This window comes from Papio anubis, chromosome 5 (genome assembly GCF_008728515.1).
Source record: "Papio anubis isolate 15944 chromosome 5, Panubis1.0, whole genome shotgun sequence".
Taxonomy (NCBI): domain Eukaryota; kingdom Metazoa; phylum Chordata; class Mammalia; order Primates; family Cercopithecidae; genus Papio; species Papio anubis.
The window spans coordinates 122,318,490-122,338,285 of record NC_044980.1 but is presented as its reverse complement, the minus strand read 5'-3'; the positions used below and the strand labels follow the sequence as shown (position 1 = coordinate 122,338,285).

Sequence of the window (19,796 nt, the reverse complement as noted above, 5' to 3'; positions counted from 1 at the left end):
TCCACACTGGGCATCTATAAATTCCATCCTCCAACCCCATATGCTATCTACAGTGCCTCTCCTTCAGCTTCTTTGCCTGGACAAACTCAAATTCTACTTAATCATCAACATTAATGCGGTTTACTTTTATCAGGTTTTCTTTCACTATCCCCTACCTCACCCATTTGTACTATCTCTTCTGGGAACAACACAGGATTCTGTGAACAACATTGTTACAGCATTTCCTATATTGCATTATACATTTTTACTTCTGGTTCATTCTCCAAATTCTTGAGACTCTGTAACCAATGTTGAATCATGGGTTCAGTGATCATGTAGAAAAAAAATTATATAGTCTCTTGTGAATTCTCATAATGAGGCCAGTAAAATAATTTTTGTGGATGAGAGTTAGTACTGAAGAAGCAGAGAAGAGTCCATTTGTGTACATGCATAGCCTGAGATAATAGCAGGATAGTCCACTGTTCTCTTTTCTTCTTCTGTTATGGTCTAGATAATAAATAAAATTGTTTTCATAATGAAAAATTCACAAGAATATCTATATTGTGTTTTAAAACATGAAATTAGAAGAACTGTTGCAGAAATTGCTAAGGGAAATTACAATTAGAGTACCTATGTTTCCTCAAATCAAAATAAAATTTTTAAAAACTACCAAACTATATTTGTAAGATGAATTATAAGTTTGAATCAAAATTGTTACAATTAAATATGTTTTTGAAGGAAGAAAATATGAAAGGAATAAATAAATTCCATCCATATCATTAATGAATTAAGACTAATTATATCACCATGCTAACTTTAACTATAAAAATTATGGTATAAATAAAACTGAAATACATTATTGAATATTACTTTTCACTTTTGGTGTTAGAAAAATTCACCAGTGAGTCATATTTTTCTTTCCTATTCTAATAAATTTCTTCAAATAGGGTCTGTAGCAACACATATTAATAGAATAAATAACAGAGAAAATAGGAAGATAAATGTTTTCATACTTAGAAGATAAAGAGGAAAAATAAGAGAGTATATGGAATAGCTATGAACCAGTTCAATTAAAATATTAGAAGGCAGAGTAAAAAGATGTTGAAATTAGAAAGTAACTTAATCTCTGTATCTTCCCCTTATTTCACCAAAGGCAAGTTAAAAAACAATAAATAAACATGCCTTAGTTGCCTTATTTGCTAAATATACTTTCTTGACTGATTTGTTGTGATGACTGCATAAGCATGATATGTAGTACCTGAACAATGCCTGGAATACAGACAGAATCCATAATGATCCTTTATACCGGGGAAATAAATCAGAGCAATTTTATTATATCATTCTAATCTGTCAAAAGATACATAAACAGATTTATCATTAATTACATTAAATTCACTCTACTGTATTTGCTTTCTTTGGTGAAAGTGTGCGCTTCAGAAAAACCAAGAAAATAACAATCAAAAGAATTTACTTAGATATTAAGTTAAAATAAGAAATTATAAATATGGCACAATATCACAAATCAGTAAAAGTGGCTTAATTTAATTCTAACTGTGTGGTTCAAATGCAGCCCATCAGTGTCCTGTCTCCTCTCTACCATGGATTCTGGCTACAGCACACATCACTGGGTGACCTGTTAATTAACAACCACTTGCCATTTGGAACGTGCTTGACTCTTCCATCTGTGGTGGCATAATCTTTGAAACCATACACAAATGCTATTATTTTTGAAAGGTAACTAGTCTTTCTCAGAAATAATAAACCCTCCTAAATAATGTGTTCCTATGAGGGAAGGAGAGGGATTGCTTCCAAGATTTGGCAATTTGGACATTTTCCCAATATCGTGTAATAGGATTTTCTAAATATGGAGGATTACAACCTCTTATCCAGATAATAATTTTCCTTTTGGGATCCTGGTCCTGATTCTGATATAAGAAATTAGCTTCAGCCATGGGGAGGTCTGGTGATTCAAGCATTGTTTACCAGTAGTTAAATTTTCCTGAAGCCATTTAACTCATAACAGAAAAAATTATCATTAAATTGGGACAGGTTTTTTTTAACCACACATCTGGAATAATCAGGAAACACTGCTTAGTCTTGACTCTATAGGTTTGAAATAAAACAATTGTGCACCTTAATCTGTGCCAGCTACTCTATTAACCACTGACAATGATGATATCACTTATTACTCACAATATTCCCATAATATTTCTATTATTATGACTTCTATTTTACAAATGAGGAAGGTGCTGAGGTTAATGGTGAAGCTGTGACTCAAACCCGGGCAGTCTGATGCTCACACAGATGAACCTCTGAACTATCACACAATAGTGCTTTTCTTTCTGGATCAAAACTCTCCACTTTTGGAGATGATTTATTGTTTTCCGAACAATTTTAAATGCCTCTGTTCTTTTAGCAGAAACGCACCTCTACATGTAGAACCTTATAACCAAGTTACATGCATTGCATGGAAAACATTGTCTAAGTAAGACATTAGCAACACCTCTACTCACACTGCAACTGAACTACATTTTAATAATCTCAGTTTAAATTCATTTTGACAAAGAGCCTTGGGCAAATAAACTCTTCACTAACATTGTACATGGTTGTCAAGTCAACTGAAAAAATATTTTTATCATATAAAACTTCTCAACTTGTTTAAAAGTCTTTGCCAGGAAGTTTTGTGATATCCTGCGGAAAGCTGGAGAAGCATTTGGATTTTGAAGATGGTCCCTTTTGATGTTTAAAGAATTAGAGAGGAGAAGCCTTATGAATTCACTCACCTTTTTTGGATAATTTGGAAAGGATCTGATTTGTAAACAGTAATATTTTAAAAGAGTAGGCTTTTTGTGCTGAATACATTAAGCATTTTTATGACATAGCATTTCCCACTAAAGCCATATATTATGTGGAAACATTAATAAAAGAAAGAAACAAACTATTACAATGTCTTACTGGAAGTAGATTATATTTATACAAAATGACATTTAATTTCATATTTCTTAGAATTCAGTGGGTATATCTAATTCAATATAATTTCACTATTGTGTGTTCACGGAGAAAAAATTTAGACATTAAGATATACAATACATTTTTGTATCATATTTCTTTTAATATTTTAACTCATTTCAATTTGCACAAACAATGAAACCTACTTTTATTAGCAAGTCAAAAGGCTATATAAAAGCAAGGTAAAAAATAAGAGGTTAAAAGAAGAAAAGTAGAGGTACAAAAAGAGATTCCTTTTGACTTTGTTGTGCATTATATTACAGGTTTATCTAACAATGCATATACACTTGTTGAGAACCCACTACTGTGCTGAGCTGGAGTCACAAAGATAAATAAGACTCAGTTCCTACACTCAAAGAGTGTATTATCTACTAGGATTGGAACACTATCCCTTGCTCTTGTGTAGCAAATGAATGCCTGGATCCTGTTTGCCCTACATTCCTTAAACCTCTACCGCTTTTCTGCCCCTTTTCAATTCTATTGCTATCAACCAAAATTGGTGCTGATTCTTTTTACTTCTGGATTATTGTAATGTCTGCCTGACTGTCCTCCTGCTCTTCACCTCTTTGCCTCTTAAACCATGCTTTAATGGTGCTAGTTTCTTATGAGTATATTAATATAAAAAAGCTAATTTCCTATGCAAAAGCTTTTCATTAGCCCTGGCAAGCAGAGATTCTAAAAGTGTGAATAATGAACCACTTGCATCAGAATCATAGGGCATGAGGACATTAGAGTAGTTAAAATGCAGATTCATGGGCCTGCCCCCAATGAATTAAAATAGAATATTTAGAGGTAAGGCCTAAGAAATAGCATTTTGACACATTTTCTAGATGATTCTTATTTACTCAAAATTCTGGAAAGCAATGATCTACAGGATGAAATCCATTCTTTATCTCGTTATTCAAAACATCTGTAAACTGATATCAATCTGATTTTCATAGTTAATTCCAGCCTAACCTTTTGTATAGTTCCTTTCTATTAGAATACCTTCCATTCTAATCTGCATTTATACAGACTTTCTGCCTTTAAAAAAGGATTCTTTAATAAATTATAGCCCATATTTATAATTATCTTTAACTTCTATGCCCTTCACATATATGGTGTGTAAGACACATCAGAACTGTCTCGTATTTCTGGTTAATTTTAAATGATATATATAATTCACCACACCTAGAATGTACGTGTTCACAGAAATTGTCATATTTTCTTTTTACTTCCTTTAATTATTTAGTTGAATGTCCTGTTAAGTGTCTACTGATTTATCAACTGATATAGGATCATAGAAACACCAAATATGCTATAATTAGAGATGTGAAACTACTGTGGCCTCTTGCCAACACAGAGAAACTGAGACATGAAAAATTAACAGATGATCTACTCCAGGAAGGTTGCTTGCTTTACTCTAGGATACGCATTTGCCAAGAAACATCAGAGAATTGCAAACAGAAAGCCAACTCTTCCAAGGTCATTCATTAGCTGGGTGATTTTTTTCCCTCTTCCACTAACTCACTCCAACATCCAAACCTACATTTGGAGAGAATCTGGTGTGGGAGGGCTGCCATATCTATACTGGCTGAAGTCTCATTATGATAATTAACTTGGAAAAACTGCTTATTATTCTACGTGGTATCATTGTCTAAATAAAATATCAAATACGAAAGCCATGTTAGTGGTCTACAAGAGTCTTCATGGTAAGTAAACTTCCTGTCAATCTAGTTAAAAAACCTCTAAAAGGTATGAAAGCACTCCAAGAAAGAACAGAAAAATGAAAGGCCAGTGAAAGCTGAAGATCTCCTTTTCACATTAAGGAATTCATAAAAATAATACTACTAATTATTGTTATCATTCAATCACTCTGTATTATGTGCCAATCATTGTGCCATGACATTATAGTATCACAAATCCTAACAGTGAACCTTGAAGTTAAAAACTATCCAAATTTTAGGAATAAAGGAAATGAATACAGAGGATTGATTTATCCAAAGCTCGTTCATTAAGTAGGTGGCAGAACAACAACTCAAGCCCAAGGCTGTATGTCTAATAATGCACTTTCCCACTTAACTATCCACATAGGTAGTTTTTAACATTTACCAAGGCATTTGTGTCAGGGGAAGATACCTGTGACATCTGCTATAGAAAATTCTAAAGAGTACAATGGGGACAGTATATTTAGATAGCCATTACTAATTTTAGTTGGTCAACAATAACTACAAAAAATTAATTTTCAACATTTTAAGGAGCAACGGATTTCTAGAAGAGCATATTTGGTTTGTGCCTGTTATAACAATTTATTATTATTTCATCTATTTCCAATTCTAAAAGTCTTAGGAGATGATGTACTTTATAGGCATTTCTTATTTCGTTCTTTTATTTTTCTTTCTTTCTTTCTTTCTTTTTTTTTTTTTTTTTTTTTTTTTTGAGACAGAGTCTTGCTGTATTGACCAGGCTGGAGTGCAGTGGTGTGATCTCAGCTCACTGCAACCTCTGCCTCCCAGGTTTGAGCAATTCTCAGGCCTCAAGCTGGCATGCTGGCCAGAATGGTCTTGAACTCCTGAACTCAAGTGATCCGCCCACCTTGGCCTCCCAAAGTGCTTGGATTACAGGTGTGCTCCACTGTGAGCCATTATACCTGGTCTTTATTTAGTTCTTAGTGTATATAATTTCCTCTTAGAGCATATCCTCTCTTCTTAGAGCAGATATACAACTGCACATCAATGCAAATGAGTGCCAAATGTTATTCACTTCTGAAAAGGACTCTTCTTGGAAGCTGAGAGAGGGTAACCAAATCTGTGTATGCCTCCTGGGGCATATGCTAACTTCTTTAACTATAGTCATCATGCTGTACACTAGGTCTCCAGTACTTATTCATCTTGTGATTGAAGGATTGTAACCTTTGACAAATATCTCCCCTTTCCCCTCATCCGACAGCTCCTGGTAACCACCACTCTTCTGTTACTATGAGTTTGACTTTGTTTTTGTCGGATTCCACATATGAATAAGATCATGCAATATTTGTTTTTCTGTGTCTGGCTTATTTCACTTAGCAAAATGCCCTCAAGGTTCATCTACGCTGTTGCAAATAGTAGAATTTCCTTCTTTTTAAAGACTTAGTAATGTTCCATTTTATATATATATATTTATCTATATATATTATCTATATATATAATATATACACACATAAAATTCCAATTATATAATGTATATTATGTTGTGTGTAAATATACATATATAATAATACATATAAAATAAATATTCCATTATATATAGAATTATGTTTATATAATAGAAATATATATGTGTGTGTGTGTATATATGCATACACACACACACACCACATTTTCTGTATACATTCATCTTTATACATTCATCTGTTGACAGATACAGGTTGTTTTCATATCTTGGCAGGTATGTTTCCATACCTGTTGTGAATTAACAGAATTTCAATTAAATATTCCTAATACTACAATTGTTAGATTTGACCCTTCCGCATTCATAACTTTAGGATTTGGATGAACTAGTTGGACAGGTCTGTCCGTGCAAGTCTCATGCAATATCAAAAAACATTCTAAACACTTTGAATATGCACATAGCATCTGTTTTGAATCAAGTTTCACTGACAATCTATGCATAATAATATTTTACTAAGATAACTACTATATTCAATCATTTACTTATTTGATATATATCAAGAGCCTAATACATACCAAAGTCTGGTTAGACTTTAAGGTAAACTCATTGTAACTGAAATATAATTGAACTATTGTATTTTCATACAATAGTTTATTTTAAATAAGAATTCAAAATATCATGTACCAAAAGGGAAAAATATATTGCCATTATATTTGCATAGCAATAAAACCATATTTTCTCATTAAATAATATTACTTAGTCAAGACAATTGCATTCCTTGACTCAAACTGATTCTTCCACTCTGGGATTCAATTGTCTTATGTCCTGGACCTCAAGATGACCAACAGATGAGCATTCATACAACAAATGTTTATTCACTTGTACAACATATGTTGGAGTTCTTATGATGTATAATATATTCAACCTTGTGCTATGAAAAAAATGTATTAGACATGAATCATATTTTCACAGATTGCTATTCAGTTGGGAACTTATACATAGGTAAATACCAGTATAAATCAGTGTATCTCATAAATAATTTTAAGTGACAAATGATATTTAAAATAATCAGTGTAAGAGACTTAAAAGTGGAAACAGGCCGGGTGCGGTGGCTCACGCCTGTAATCCCAACATTTTGGGAAGCCAAGGTGGGTGGATCACTTGAGGTCAGGAGTACGAGACCAGCCTGGCCAACATGGTGAAACCCTGTCTCTACTAAAAATACAAAATTAGCTGGGTGGGGTGGTGAGCGCCTGTAATCCCAGCTACTCAGGAGGCTGAGGCAGGAGAATGGCTTGAACCCAAGAGACGGACATTGCAGTGAGCTGACACAGTGCCACTGCACTCTAGCCTGGGCAACAAAGTGAGATTCCATCTCAAAATAAATAAAGTGGAAACATATTTCTAACCAGGCTTTCAAATTTACTTTCACAAAAGTGATAGCATTTGTCGTGGCCATTAATAGGTAAGTACCATTGGGATAGATCATTAGTAAATAATGAATCATTAGTAAATAATACTAAACTATTTAATATTTTAATAATATTAAAAATAATGAATCATTAGTAAATAATAAATCATTAGTGCTGGAAGTTGGGATAATAAAAAAATGAATAAAGGCATGATGTTTGAAAAGTATGATTTGCATTCATCAACTAGAGAAGTAGATTGTAAAGTTACAAAAATAGACTAGGGTCACTCTATAAAAGTCATGAATCTAAGGCTAAGGAATTTCAAATTCATTCATTAGGTTGTGAAAGGCAATAAAGTTTTCTGATATGAAGGTTAGGACCACATCTCAGGAAGCTGAATCTTAGTAATATGTGAATACATTAGAAAGATGAGGTAGCAAAGGAGAGGACACCAGTTAAGTGGATACTGCAAGAGTCCAAGCCAAGAGGAATAACAGAAGAAAGAATAGATGGTTGAGATAGCTTTCTCAGATGAAGAATGAATAGAATTTGGCCACTGATTATGGAAGTAACTAAGGGGAGAAAGAGTTAAAGATGGCTCAGATGTCTCAACTAAAGGCCTTGTGGCAATAATGGTGCCAATGACAGAAATAGAGATGTCTGAAGAAGCAGGTTTATAACCTGGCCCTCCCCTCTATTCTATCCAGGCACAATTTCCAGAGAAGTAAGTATGTATGTAAATGTTATTGATTCCAAAGGCTTATTAGTCACAAGGCGTCTGTATTCTTGTTACTCTGGCAATCCTTAAAATTTTAGCAGGTGGCCCAAATATTTATTGCCTTCAACGAGGTAACTTTGCATATTTATAGCCCCATTAGCCTTTTAATTCCAAAGAAACTCCTGAATTGCCCACTTAGTGGAAAAACCATGTCTCCATGCCAAAGTTTAATAATATACAGTAGACCTTTTCCTCTGGTTCAAAAATCAAAACAAAAACAAAAAATACATACGCATTTTTGGCCATATCAAAACATGCTTGATCTTTTTATAATGAAATGAAATATAAGTAATTTCCCCTAACTCATATAATTTTACCCAACTCAACATTTCTATGAAGTAGACAGTCTAATTATCACATAAAGTTCTCAATCAGTGGGCAAGTGGTATATGTTTAATGCAGTCTCTTTCAACTTGTAAAAATATAAAATTCTATTAGGGCTATATTGGTTATTTTCTTGATTACAAGCATAAGCTATAAATATGCTAACATGCTGGGAATGTGACAGTGAACTAAGTAGACAAGATCTCATTATCTACAAACAGAAGAAAGAGACATAGGGTAGAGAGTTACATTTTGAAAAGTTTTATGAATAAAATTAAGGAAGGCAAAGGGGAATAAGCCCAGGCAGTGGTTGTGCTTACAATTTTAAGAAATGTTATCAGAAAGGCCTCACTGAACCCTGATACATGAGTGGAGAACTACAAAGAAAGGGAGGCAGCCATGTGGCTGCTCTGGAGAAATTTCCAGGTAGAAATCAAAGGAAAGGCAAAGTCCCCAAAGTGAGTGTTTGTCTTCTATGTTTGAGTTTCAACAAAGAGGCAATGAATCTGGAGCGCAGTTGGTAAGAAGGGAATGACAGGCAATAGGGACAGAGGCTAGAACATGTAGAATTTGGTGGGCCGTGGTGTGGGCTGGGGATTTTACAGGGTGAACCAGGAAGCTCTTGGAAGGTTCTGAGTAAAGAAGCCAGGCGATTTGCTTTGTTTTAAATGAATCTCCCTGACTCTAATTTGAAAATAGGCTATAGGACGCAAAGGCTAAAAAAGAAAGATTATTTAAGATGCTACGGTAATAATCCAGATGAGAGGTGTTGGTAGCTTAGTCCAAAGAACTAGCAGGACAATTAGTGAGAAGTAACCAGATTCTGGATGTATTTTGAAGGTAGAGTCAACAGCTGATGAATTGAATGTGGACTATGAGAAACAGAGAACACCCAAAGATAATTCTTTGGCTTTTGGTTGTCCCACTAGAAGGATGCAGCTTCATTTACTGTCATAGGAAGACTTCAGTGGCAACACTTTTGGGGCTGTGGTAGTCATTTCTGCATGTGTGTACCAGAATAAAGTCTCACTTATGTGGATATGGGTACATTTCAAAATATAGAATATTCTTTTATAAAAATTTACCTGATACTTTATTGAAAGTCTCATCCAGTATCAAAAAACATTCTAAACACTTTGAATATGCATGCAGCACCTGTTTTGAATCAAGTTTCACTGATAATCTATGCATAATAATATTTTACTAAGATAACTACTATATCCAGTCAATACTTATTTGATATATATCAAGAGCCTAATATATACCAAGCACTGTCAAATGCATGAAGAATCCCATTATAAGCAAAAACAGATATGGTTCCTCACCTCTCGAGGAGCTTACAGCCTAATGAAGTATATATCTAACAGATGAACAAACGTGCATTTATGAAGGAGGTGGTGCCACTAAAATGATTAATAGAGAGACTGACCCACAGAGAATGCTTTCTTTAGAACATGACTATTGAGGTGGTATATGAACTTTGAGCAGGAGGAGATAATTAAACTAAGCTTAAAAAGTAAGTATACTCCAAGTAGAGGAACAACATGTATTTAGGTCCTGCAGTGTGAAGGAACATGGTACTTTTTAAGTTCTCAGGTATATGTACATGATGCACAGGTTTGTTACATAGGTAAATGTGTGCCATCGTGGTTTGCTGCACCTATCACCTAAGTATTAAGCCCAGCATGCATTAGTTATTTTCCCTCCCCACCTCCTCCCCACCGGGCCCCAGTATAAGCTGTTCCCCTCCCTATTTCCATGTGCTTTCACTGGAACATGGTACTTTGGAAACACTGTAGGAACTCTAGTGCTGAGAATGAAAGGGGGCATGAAATGAAGTATGGCTAAAGAGATAAGGTGGGGACAGATAATCCCGGGCCAGCCCAGAAGTAAGTTGAGTAAAGTTAGCTAGAAGAACTCTTCCATGTTTCTGGCAGAGCACTGTAATTAATGACATGGGCTTTGGATTTGGACAGACTTGGCTTTGATCATGGATTCAGGCACTTATTAGCTGTGTGAGCTTTGGCAATCATCATCTCTAAAGTAATATAATTGCCTTCCATCTTTAGGTGGGAGCAGAAGTCTTTGGCCTCAATGTGCTAAGCCAGTGCAAAATTCTTCAATAAATCTGGACTTCAATAAATCTCCAGATTTAGCAAGGTCAGAAAATGGTCACGGGATTATGCTATTAATAGGTATATTTAAAATGATTATTTCCCAGATAATTTAGATATTGTATAATATCTTAGACTTGGGGCTAAATTTTCCTAAAACCATACACAGTAATGCAAGGATTAGTTTACTTTTGGTTGGAATCCACAAAGAAAATGGAATTATTTGTAAACTTTAAGAAAAAAAGCCTATGTTTTGTGTGTGTGTATAAAAATGCGGTATCTTTATTTATATAACAAAATACTCTAAGGCACCACTAAATATTTGTACAAAAGAACAACTTTTATTATTTGCAGTGAATGGCATCATAGGATTATGTCTACATACTTCACAAATAAAAAGGACAAAGATATACAAGTGTAGACCACCTTTCAGGCCAAGAATAAAAATGATGGCTTTCTAGCAACTCAAATGCAACTTCCTAGTGCAACACTGACTTAGACTGAACAGCGACTGTCACATCTGTTATGTGGGAGGGCTACTCAGAGTGTGACCTGTGCACTCGCTGCCACTTGATGAACTCTTTTTACTACTGATTTGTATCCAGATAAGTAGCTGGTGCTAGAATGTAAATCAGCTACATCATTAAGCACACAGTTTACTTCAGCTTTTTTTCACGTCAAGACTCTTTCAATGAAGGAAGCAATGTCCTATATTCTGGCATAGATCCCTAACTCATCACAGACCACACTTCAGTAGTAAGATCATTTATTGAGCAGTTAATGCAAAATGCATATTTAATGGAGAGAAATTTACTATGCACACTAAAGTAAATTCTAGATGGTTTAAAGTGTTAAACAGTGAGAGAAAGACAAAGAGACATACACACACACACACACACACACACAATATAAGACAACAATACAAAAATGTGTTCCCCTAATTTTAGAATGAGAAATTACTTGTAATTGCAAAAACCTCCAGAAGAAATTATAAAAGTATGAAATTTGATGATTAAAAAATCTACAAGTTATAAACATTAAAAATCAAGATTAAACTAATGATTAGAACTAGGAAAATCTTTACAATATACTTAATGAAAATAGAATGACATTAATATTGAATAAACTCCTGAAAAATGAATCTCTGTTAGTTTCAGTTTTCTCGTCTGTAAAATGACAATCATACAATACTTAGCTCAAGATTTTTTATGCAGTTGAATTAGATCTGAATACACAGCATTTAGCAAAATACCTGCTAATAAAAGACACTGTTGTTTTTATTAGAAACTCTTTGGCAACTCAACATAAAATATGGGATTTTGCAAGTTTAAAAATATTGTGTAATTGTGCAGTAGAGTTCACAAGTTTCAGTGGTCTAAAATCTGCACATTCCAAAGAACTATTTAGTCCTTGCCTGACTCCTTGGAAGTAACCTCTAAGTCCTTGGGATATCCCTCCAAAGTATCTTTGACAGGAATATCTTTGTTTAGCTGGAGGCCTTCTACCACCATGGGTTTTGCTAACAATGTGATTTATGGTGGGGACTAGGGCCAGGTTAACCTCAGGAGGGAATGGAGACTTGAAGGTTTGCCTTGTAGGAAGTCAACCAAGCCTACAGGATCAAACTCCAGTAAAATCCCTGGATATCAAGGCTCAGTATAGCTTCTTGGGTTGCCAATACTTTGTGCATGATTTCACACATTGTTGTTGGGAGAATTAAGTACTGTCTGCACAACTCCACTGGGACAGAATAACTGGAAGCTTGAGCCTGGTGTCTCCTGGACTCTGGCCTATGTGACTTTTTCCCTTGATGATTTTAATCTATATCCTTCCATGGTAATAAACTGTAACCATGAGCAAAACCACTTTGCTGAGTTTTCTGAGTGATGCTAGCAAATCAACCCAGATTAGTCTTAGGGACTCTTCCCTCAAAGCACAGCAATCTAATAACAATTAATATATTCATAAGTTTTGGCCTAAAATGAAAGTAAAATTCCTTTCTTTAACAAACTGTTGTTCACAAAGATCATATAAAATATAGTGGATATAATAAATATGTGCATATATATATATGAATTCAATAAAATGTCAATTTCATGAAAAATTTCTAAGTATTTTCATTCACAAAATAAAGTTTTAGACTTCATCACATTAAATTATGAAGATCCCAATTATATTTGATGAATATGTGTTAATTCAGCACTACCAGTAAAAATATTTCTTGTCAAAAATTTTAGTTACCAGAAAAATAATAACTCCTGGCCAGGCATGGTGGCTCACGCCTGTAATCCCAGCACTTTGGAAGGCCGAGGTGGGCGGATAACGAGGTCAGGAGTTCGAGACCAACCTGACCAACATACTGAAACCTGGTCTCTACTAAAAACAAAAAAAAATTAGCCAGGTGTGGTGGCGCACACCTGTAATCCCAGCTATTCAGGAGACTGAGGCAGGAGAATTGCTTGAACCCAGAAGGTGGAGGTTGCAGTGAGCGGAGATGGAGCCACTACACTCCAGCCTGGGCTACAGAGGGAGACTCCATCTCAAAAAAATAATAATTCCTACTGTTATTGTTTAGGAAGCAAAATTGTTCTGAAACAATTTTAAAATGCTGGCTTAAATAATTTATTTCTTCTCTCTTACTGTAGATCTTAATTTATACTTTTCTATATAATTGTATATATTTTTAAGTTGATAATTTGCCAAAGGAAAAAGTCAATACATTTTTGCTGACTTTGTTTTAGATTCCTTTGCACTAGTAAGAGACAAATTGTTGGTTCTCTTTATTTACTCAAATTTTCATCCCCAAGAGTCATTTTTTTAAATACTTAGTGGACTGTATTGATTTTTCTAGCTTTATGTGAACTTGTTCTGAGAATTTCTAGAAATCAAATTCAAATCAACAAACATAAATACATTCATTTAAAATCTGTTTAGAAACATTTTATATATGATTATAAAAGTATTCTTGAAAAGTTTACATGGAATCATTCTGTCATTCTAAGATTGTGAGTTGCAGAATTACATGATATCATAGTTCATTATCAGTTTCTAGAAGATAGTCTTCACGTATATAATTTAACACAAAAAAAGAAAGAAGGAAATCCAAAAAGAAAAAGAAAAATATAGGATTAAAGAGTTTCACTTAAGTAGCTAACTCTTAATCATACTTCTAAATAAAAGGGCTCTGCATATGTGTGTGTGTGTGTGTGTGTGTGTGTGTACGTGTGCATGCACAATGGCATGCACATAGAATCTGTAGATATCATTATTTAACATCCATGAAGACTTTCCCCACTGGAGAGATTATGAGCATATGGACATTTTTTCTTGTATTCTTCTTTCTTTATTTCTTCTTACATTGTGCCTTATATCTTATAATGGATGATGATGATGTAATTCATACAGATAAATTTCTTCCTACTTGTTTTTTATAAACATGACATTATTATGACTGTTGTTGCTTCTCACTGTCTAGCATCAGGAAAACACCAGCCACTACTTTTGAGACAAATATTGCTTACTTTTGAGACAAATATTGCTTACTGCTATGGAGAATTTCAGTAAAGGAGTAGTTTAACATATATCACATCCTGGTCCTAGTCCATCAAGTATTACACATACCTTTGGCACATCTCTATTGCTTTTGGGTACAGCTCTATAAAAGTCAAATAAAATAACATTTTCGTACCATTTGAGCTATTCCAATCTTAGCTCCTGGTCATAAACCAACATTTCTACTACATAAAGCTGAAGTGGCTTTTCCTTAAATTACCTCATTTAGTTTTTGGTTTAAATAGTTGTAGCTCCATGGTCAACAGTTTAGATGTTAATAAATTAACTTGTATTGCACTTGATTCCCTTAGTGTTTCTCCTACATTTTAGAATACAATGAAGATTGAAGAAATTAATTTTGCATATCTGGTTTTAAACATACTGGTTTAAAAATATAATTCTTAAAAGTAAAGTATTCAGGGTACCTGACAAAATTATTTAAAATCTGTTTACAAAAATATATACTGTTTTTATATCAAGGTGTTACTGCATAGCTCAAGAGCAAAAATCATAATTATTCATAAATCTGTATTTTATGAGAATTCTATTTATGAAAACACATATCTTTATAAAATTATTTATTAATAAGATTTTCTTGCCTCTAGACATTATTCTCAGCATTTTTCCTTCAAATGATGCCTATAATTTTTCATAGGTTTTATGACTAAACTGAAAATACCTTTCAATTATCAGAATTGTTTTGGAATTAAGAATCTATAGCCTATCATTCTTAGAATGAAATATTAAACAAGGTTAGTGCACTGCATACTTTCCCTAAAGGATGAGGATGTTAAAGTATATTTATTTTTTTATTTTTATTTTTTATTTTATTTTATTTTTGAGATGGAGTCTCGCTCTGTCACCCAGGCTGGAGTGCAGTGGTGCGATTTCGGCTCACTGCAAGCTCTGCCTCCTGGGTTCACGCCATTCTCCTGCCACAGCCTCCCGAGTAGCTGGGACAACAGGTGCCCACCACCATGCCTGACTAATTTTTTGTATTTTTAGTAGAGACAGGGTTTCACCATTCACATGATGGTCTCAATCTCCTGACCTCGTGATCTGCCCGCCTTGGCCTCCCAAAGTGCTGGGATTACACGCGTGAGCCACCACGCCTGGCTCTTTTTTTAAAATTAACAAATTAACTCCTCATATTCTCGGTCAGTTGACTGAAGAGTGAAAGCCTATATGGGAGAATCTGAAAGGACACTTGACCCTTGAACAACATGTGTTTGAACTGTGTAGGTCACTTAGAGGCAATTTTTTAAACACTAAACAAGGATCAAAATTGCAGTGTTTGCAGGTTGCTAAACTTGCATATATAGAGGACAAACTTCTCAAATAAGTGGGTTCCACAGAACCAATTGCTGGACTTGGATATGCTTGGGTTTGGGGATATGCAGAGACCCAGGAACCAATCCCTTGGCAAATACCAAAGGGCAACTGTATATCTATACATTTAAAAATGGTGACATCAAAAATCAATTACTTGAAAATTACTAGGATAGTAGATTTTAAGTTCTCAACACAAAAACTGCTATGTATGTGAGGTAATGCTTATGTTAATTTGCTCAGTTTTGCCATTCCACAATGTATACACATTTCAAAACATTTGTATGGAGTAAATTTTGATCAATTAAAAAAATTAAAAATCAATTGGTATTGGTATTTTTCTGTTTCTTAGGCTGGGTTATGGATACATTTCTACATTTAATTTTTGATAATTCAATGAGCTGTGTAATTAGGATCTGATCACTTGTGTTTACTTGAATAACTTTTTAAATCAACTACTGTCATGTCCGATGTAAATTGTTTCTTCTAATCTTTCTTTTACCAATCAAATTCCACTGCCAACTAAACTTTACTCAACTGCCTACAGACTCCAGGAATATAATGAAAATGAAGTGAGCTGGGTGTACCATACTAGGGTGTTGTGGCCTCTGATGAACTGAGAAAGATGGGTCTAATTTAAAGGGTACAGATGCTACCCAGCTCCCAGGAATGGTTGCCATATGGGACAGGGTTGAGTGTTACCAGGTCTGCAAATCTTACTTTTATGTCAAATTTATACTTTTTTAATGTTGGCAACTAATTGAATTTTTCAAACACTGAAGGCCAAACTAAATATGTCTTTAACTAAAGAGCCGTCCCTCCATAAAGATCACCTCCCTAGTAGGGCCTCACTAAATCTGAGTCCAATTAAAATACTTGCATTTATACTGCTGATACTGCCAGCAATTAGGGAAGCCTGCATTCGAAATTAAGTCTGATTCCCTAACCTGTGCCATTTCTTTTTTTTTTTTTTTTTTTTTTTTTTTTTTTGAGATACAGTCTTGCTCTGTCACCAGGCTGGACTGCAGTGGCATAATCTTGGCTCACTGCAACCTCTACCTCCTGGGTTCATGTGATTCTCCTGCCTCAGCTTCCCTAGTAGCTGGGACTACAGGCGCATACCGCCACACCCAACTAATTTTTGTATTTTTAGTAGAGACAGGGTTCCATGTTGGCCAGGATGGTCTTGATCTCTTGATCTCGTGATCCACCTGCCTCAGCCTCCCAAAGTGCTGATATTACAGGCATGAGCTACCATGCCAGGCCGCCATTTCTACTTTAATAAACTTCCTAAAAATATGATCATAGCTTTATGTAATTTGAATCCTAAACTAATCCCAAAACAAAGGTATTATCCCAATTCACTGATGAGGAATCTAGGCCAGAAGATAACAGATAACTTAATGGAACAGTTTGTTAATGTTATGGAACAATCTGACCTGAGTTGAATGGCTTGAGTTCAAACCCCTCGCTTCAACAATTACCATTTTAATAATTTCAGGAGGGTAAATTCTCTATATTTCAGTATTTTTCCTATAAAATGGGTATACTAATAACACATCACAAAATTGTTGTGTGAATATATACAAAGCACTTAAAAGCATGTCTGGCAAATATTAATAGTAAGTACTATGTAAGTGTTGCTATTACTAATTATTGCTATTAATTTCAGTGAAATGAAAATTAGAACAATAACTACTTCTTTGGGTTTTGTATTAAATGAACTAATCTATTGAAAATGTTTATAACTGTTCCTGAGACATAGTTAATATTCAATACATGTTAATTATATGTCTAATTTCATTGTCTTTCAAGTACATTACATCTAAATCATGTGGGTTAATTCCTTCACTTGTGCCTGGTAATAACAAATACAGGTAGTACCAGAGGCTGGAATTACTTTCATTTGTACTGAGTGAATGTTTGAAAAGTTTATAGCTTTGTAGTCTCATGATTATGGAAATATTTGTATCATTTAAAAATCTGTAGTGAAATCAATCATGCACTATGTAATGACTGTCTTGCTAAGGATTTTAACAATGTAATAAGATTTTATTCAAAGAAGTAGGAATAGTTGCAACACTCAAAAGACATTCTTTAAATGTATTCGGTCTTCACCCCTTCTTTTCTCCCTAGTTTTTCAAAAACTTGAAGCCCAGAAAAAAATCAAAAGATATCCAGGTAATTCAGTAACTCAAATTACAAAGTTACATGCTAACATATTTAACATAGCCATGATTTTTACTTACTTGTGACCCATTTCATGAGCAATTGTAAAAGCAAGATTCAAGCCATTGTCTTCAGCAATAATACATTTTCTCTTTTCACTACACATTCCACTCAAGTAAGCTATACCTAAAAAATACAAACATTAATTATTATATGTCTGAATATGCAAAATTTTTAGTAGTTATTAGCTGAGAATATGCAAATTTTTTACTAGTTACTCGCTGCAGGGATGAAAATGGCAGTTGTCACGACTAAAATGTCAGTATTAATCTGTGAAATCTAGCCCTAATAAATGAAATTTTAGGGACAAGTGTATATGTATAAGCCAGGCAAAAAACTGTTCATATCATTTTCATTTTCATATTTTAGATAAAATTATTTTACCAATTATCAAATTCCAAAGGAATAATATAAGAATATATGTTATAAATACCAATTTCATCATGTAAGACAAATGAATAGTTACAACTTAGAAAATGTAATAAAACAGCAATGATTAATTTAAATATATTCAATTATTGTGAAGAACATAGTTTTGAAAAAATATTAATGCAAAATAAACTACATATAAGGCAGTCTTGAACTTACATTTATATTTTGAATTGATACAATTGTGAAATTATATTTATGAAATACTATTTTAATATGGCATAGAGCTATGTGTCATATTTGAAATACCAGAAATATTTTATTTGAAAATTTCTTGGCAAAATGGTATGTTGCATAGTATATGATACTGAAATATTAATTAACATAAAATTTTAGCAAGATATTTGATCTTTTGGTTTAAATTATCAGTAAAAAGGGAAATATTTAAACTCCTTAATATTCTTTAGTCAAATATTTATGTTCTGTTTTACTAATTAAGACATATACTTGAATAATCATTTCAGAAAATCAATTGTTACCAAGTATAAGTTATAATGTTATTTTCAAATAACAAAAGTTATTTTAATATCAATTATTTTTGATACATTATATGCTCTGTATTTCCCATATCCTTATAAAATAAATTTTAAACTCCTTTTATAGATGAAGATATTTAGGCCTAGGAAGTTCTGATTTACCAAAGATCACATAATTACTAAACATGATGGAATGGGGATTTATCTGCTGGATATTTATTTTGTTTCTGAAAAAAAATTTAATGCAGAGCTTGCCCTAATTAAAGATGGTCAACTGACTGCTTGTGACTTTTCTCTCTCTCCAGAAACAAAATATAATTTAAATAAATTATTTTAATAAAATGTTAAAATAATCACCTTGCCCATGTTTGGGAAAGTTAGAAAATTCAGGGAAGAATATGAACAGATTTAGTGAAAGCTACAGCCTAAATGTCAAGAGGAAGATTTTTGATGAGAAGAGAACTTCTGAATTGGTGGAACTCCAGAAAGTCTCAAGACTGAGGCACACATAGTCTAGGGAGAAGCAATGCATGAGGGTTGAAAATGGAGATTAGCTGAAACTATATCTGAAGTTCTAAACAACTCATTTAAACCTTCGGGCAGAATGTCAAGGCCTGGTATCCACAGTCCTATCAGGAAAGTAGAGATGTAATCTTTAAGCAAAAGGTAGAATAAACATATTATTTTAAGAAATATGACTACATGAAGAAATAGCAAAAAGATGAAATACACATATGGATGTAGTTTTTTTTTATATATTTACAAATTAAAATAGATTTTATAGAAATTTGTCATCTATAAATAGATGAAATGACTCCTGAATGAATGTGTGGTTAGGTGGATGGATGGATGAATAGACAGATGATAAGCCCAGTTACTTCATTTGGCTTATTAAGGTAACTGAAATTACTTCAAAGTTAAATCAAGAAAAAATAGGACAGAAAGATGAAGGTAAGGATACACAGAGAGGGACTGGGGAAGGGAGAAGAGGAGGGGAGAAGCAGGAAAATCATATTTTTAAATTATAGTTCTATTA

At 33.6% G+C, this 19,796-nt stretch overlaps 1 protein-coding gene across 2 annotated transcripts in view; it reads right to left on the bottom strand.

Annotated features, from left to right (window-relative positions):
* Positions 1-19,796, bottom strand: part of ADAMTS19 (ADAM metallopeptidase with thrombospondin type 1 motif 19) — a 289,097-nt gene that overhangs the window by 132,450 nt on the left and 136,851 nt on the right. For both annotated transcript variants that reach the window (XM_021939659.2, XM_003900067.5), the window contains exon 8: positions 17,876-17,981. In XM_021939659.2, coding sequence (XP_021795351.1) covers positions 17,876-17,981 — 106 coding nt within the window. The remainder of the gene's footprint in view (positions 1-17,875; positions 17,982-19,796) is intronic.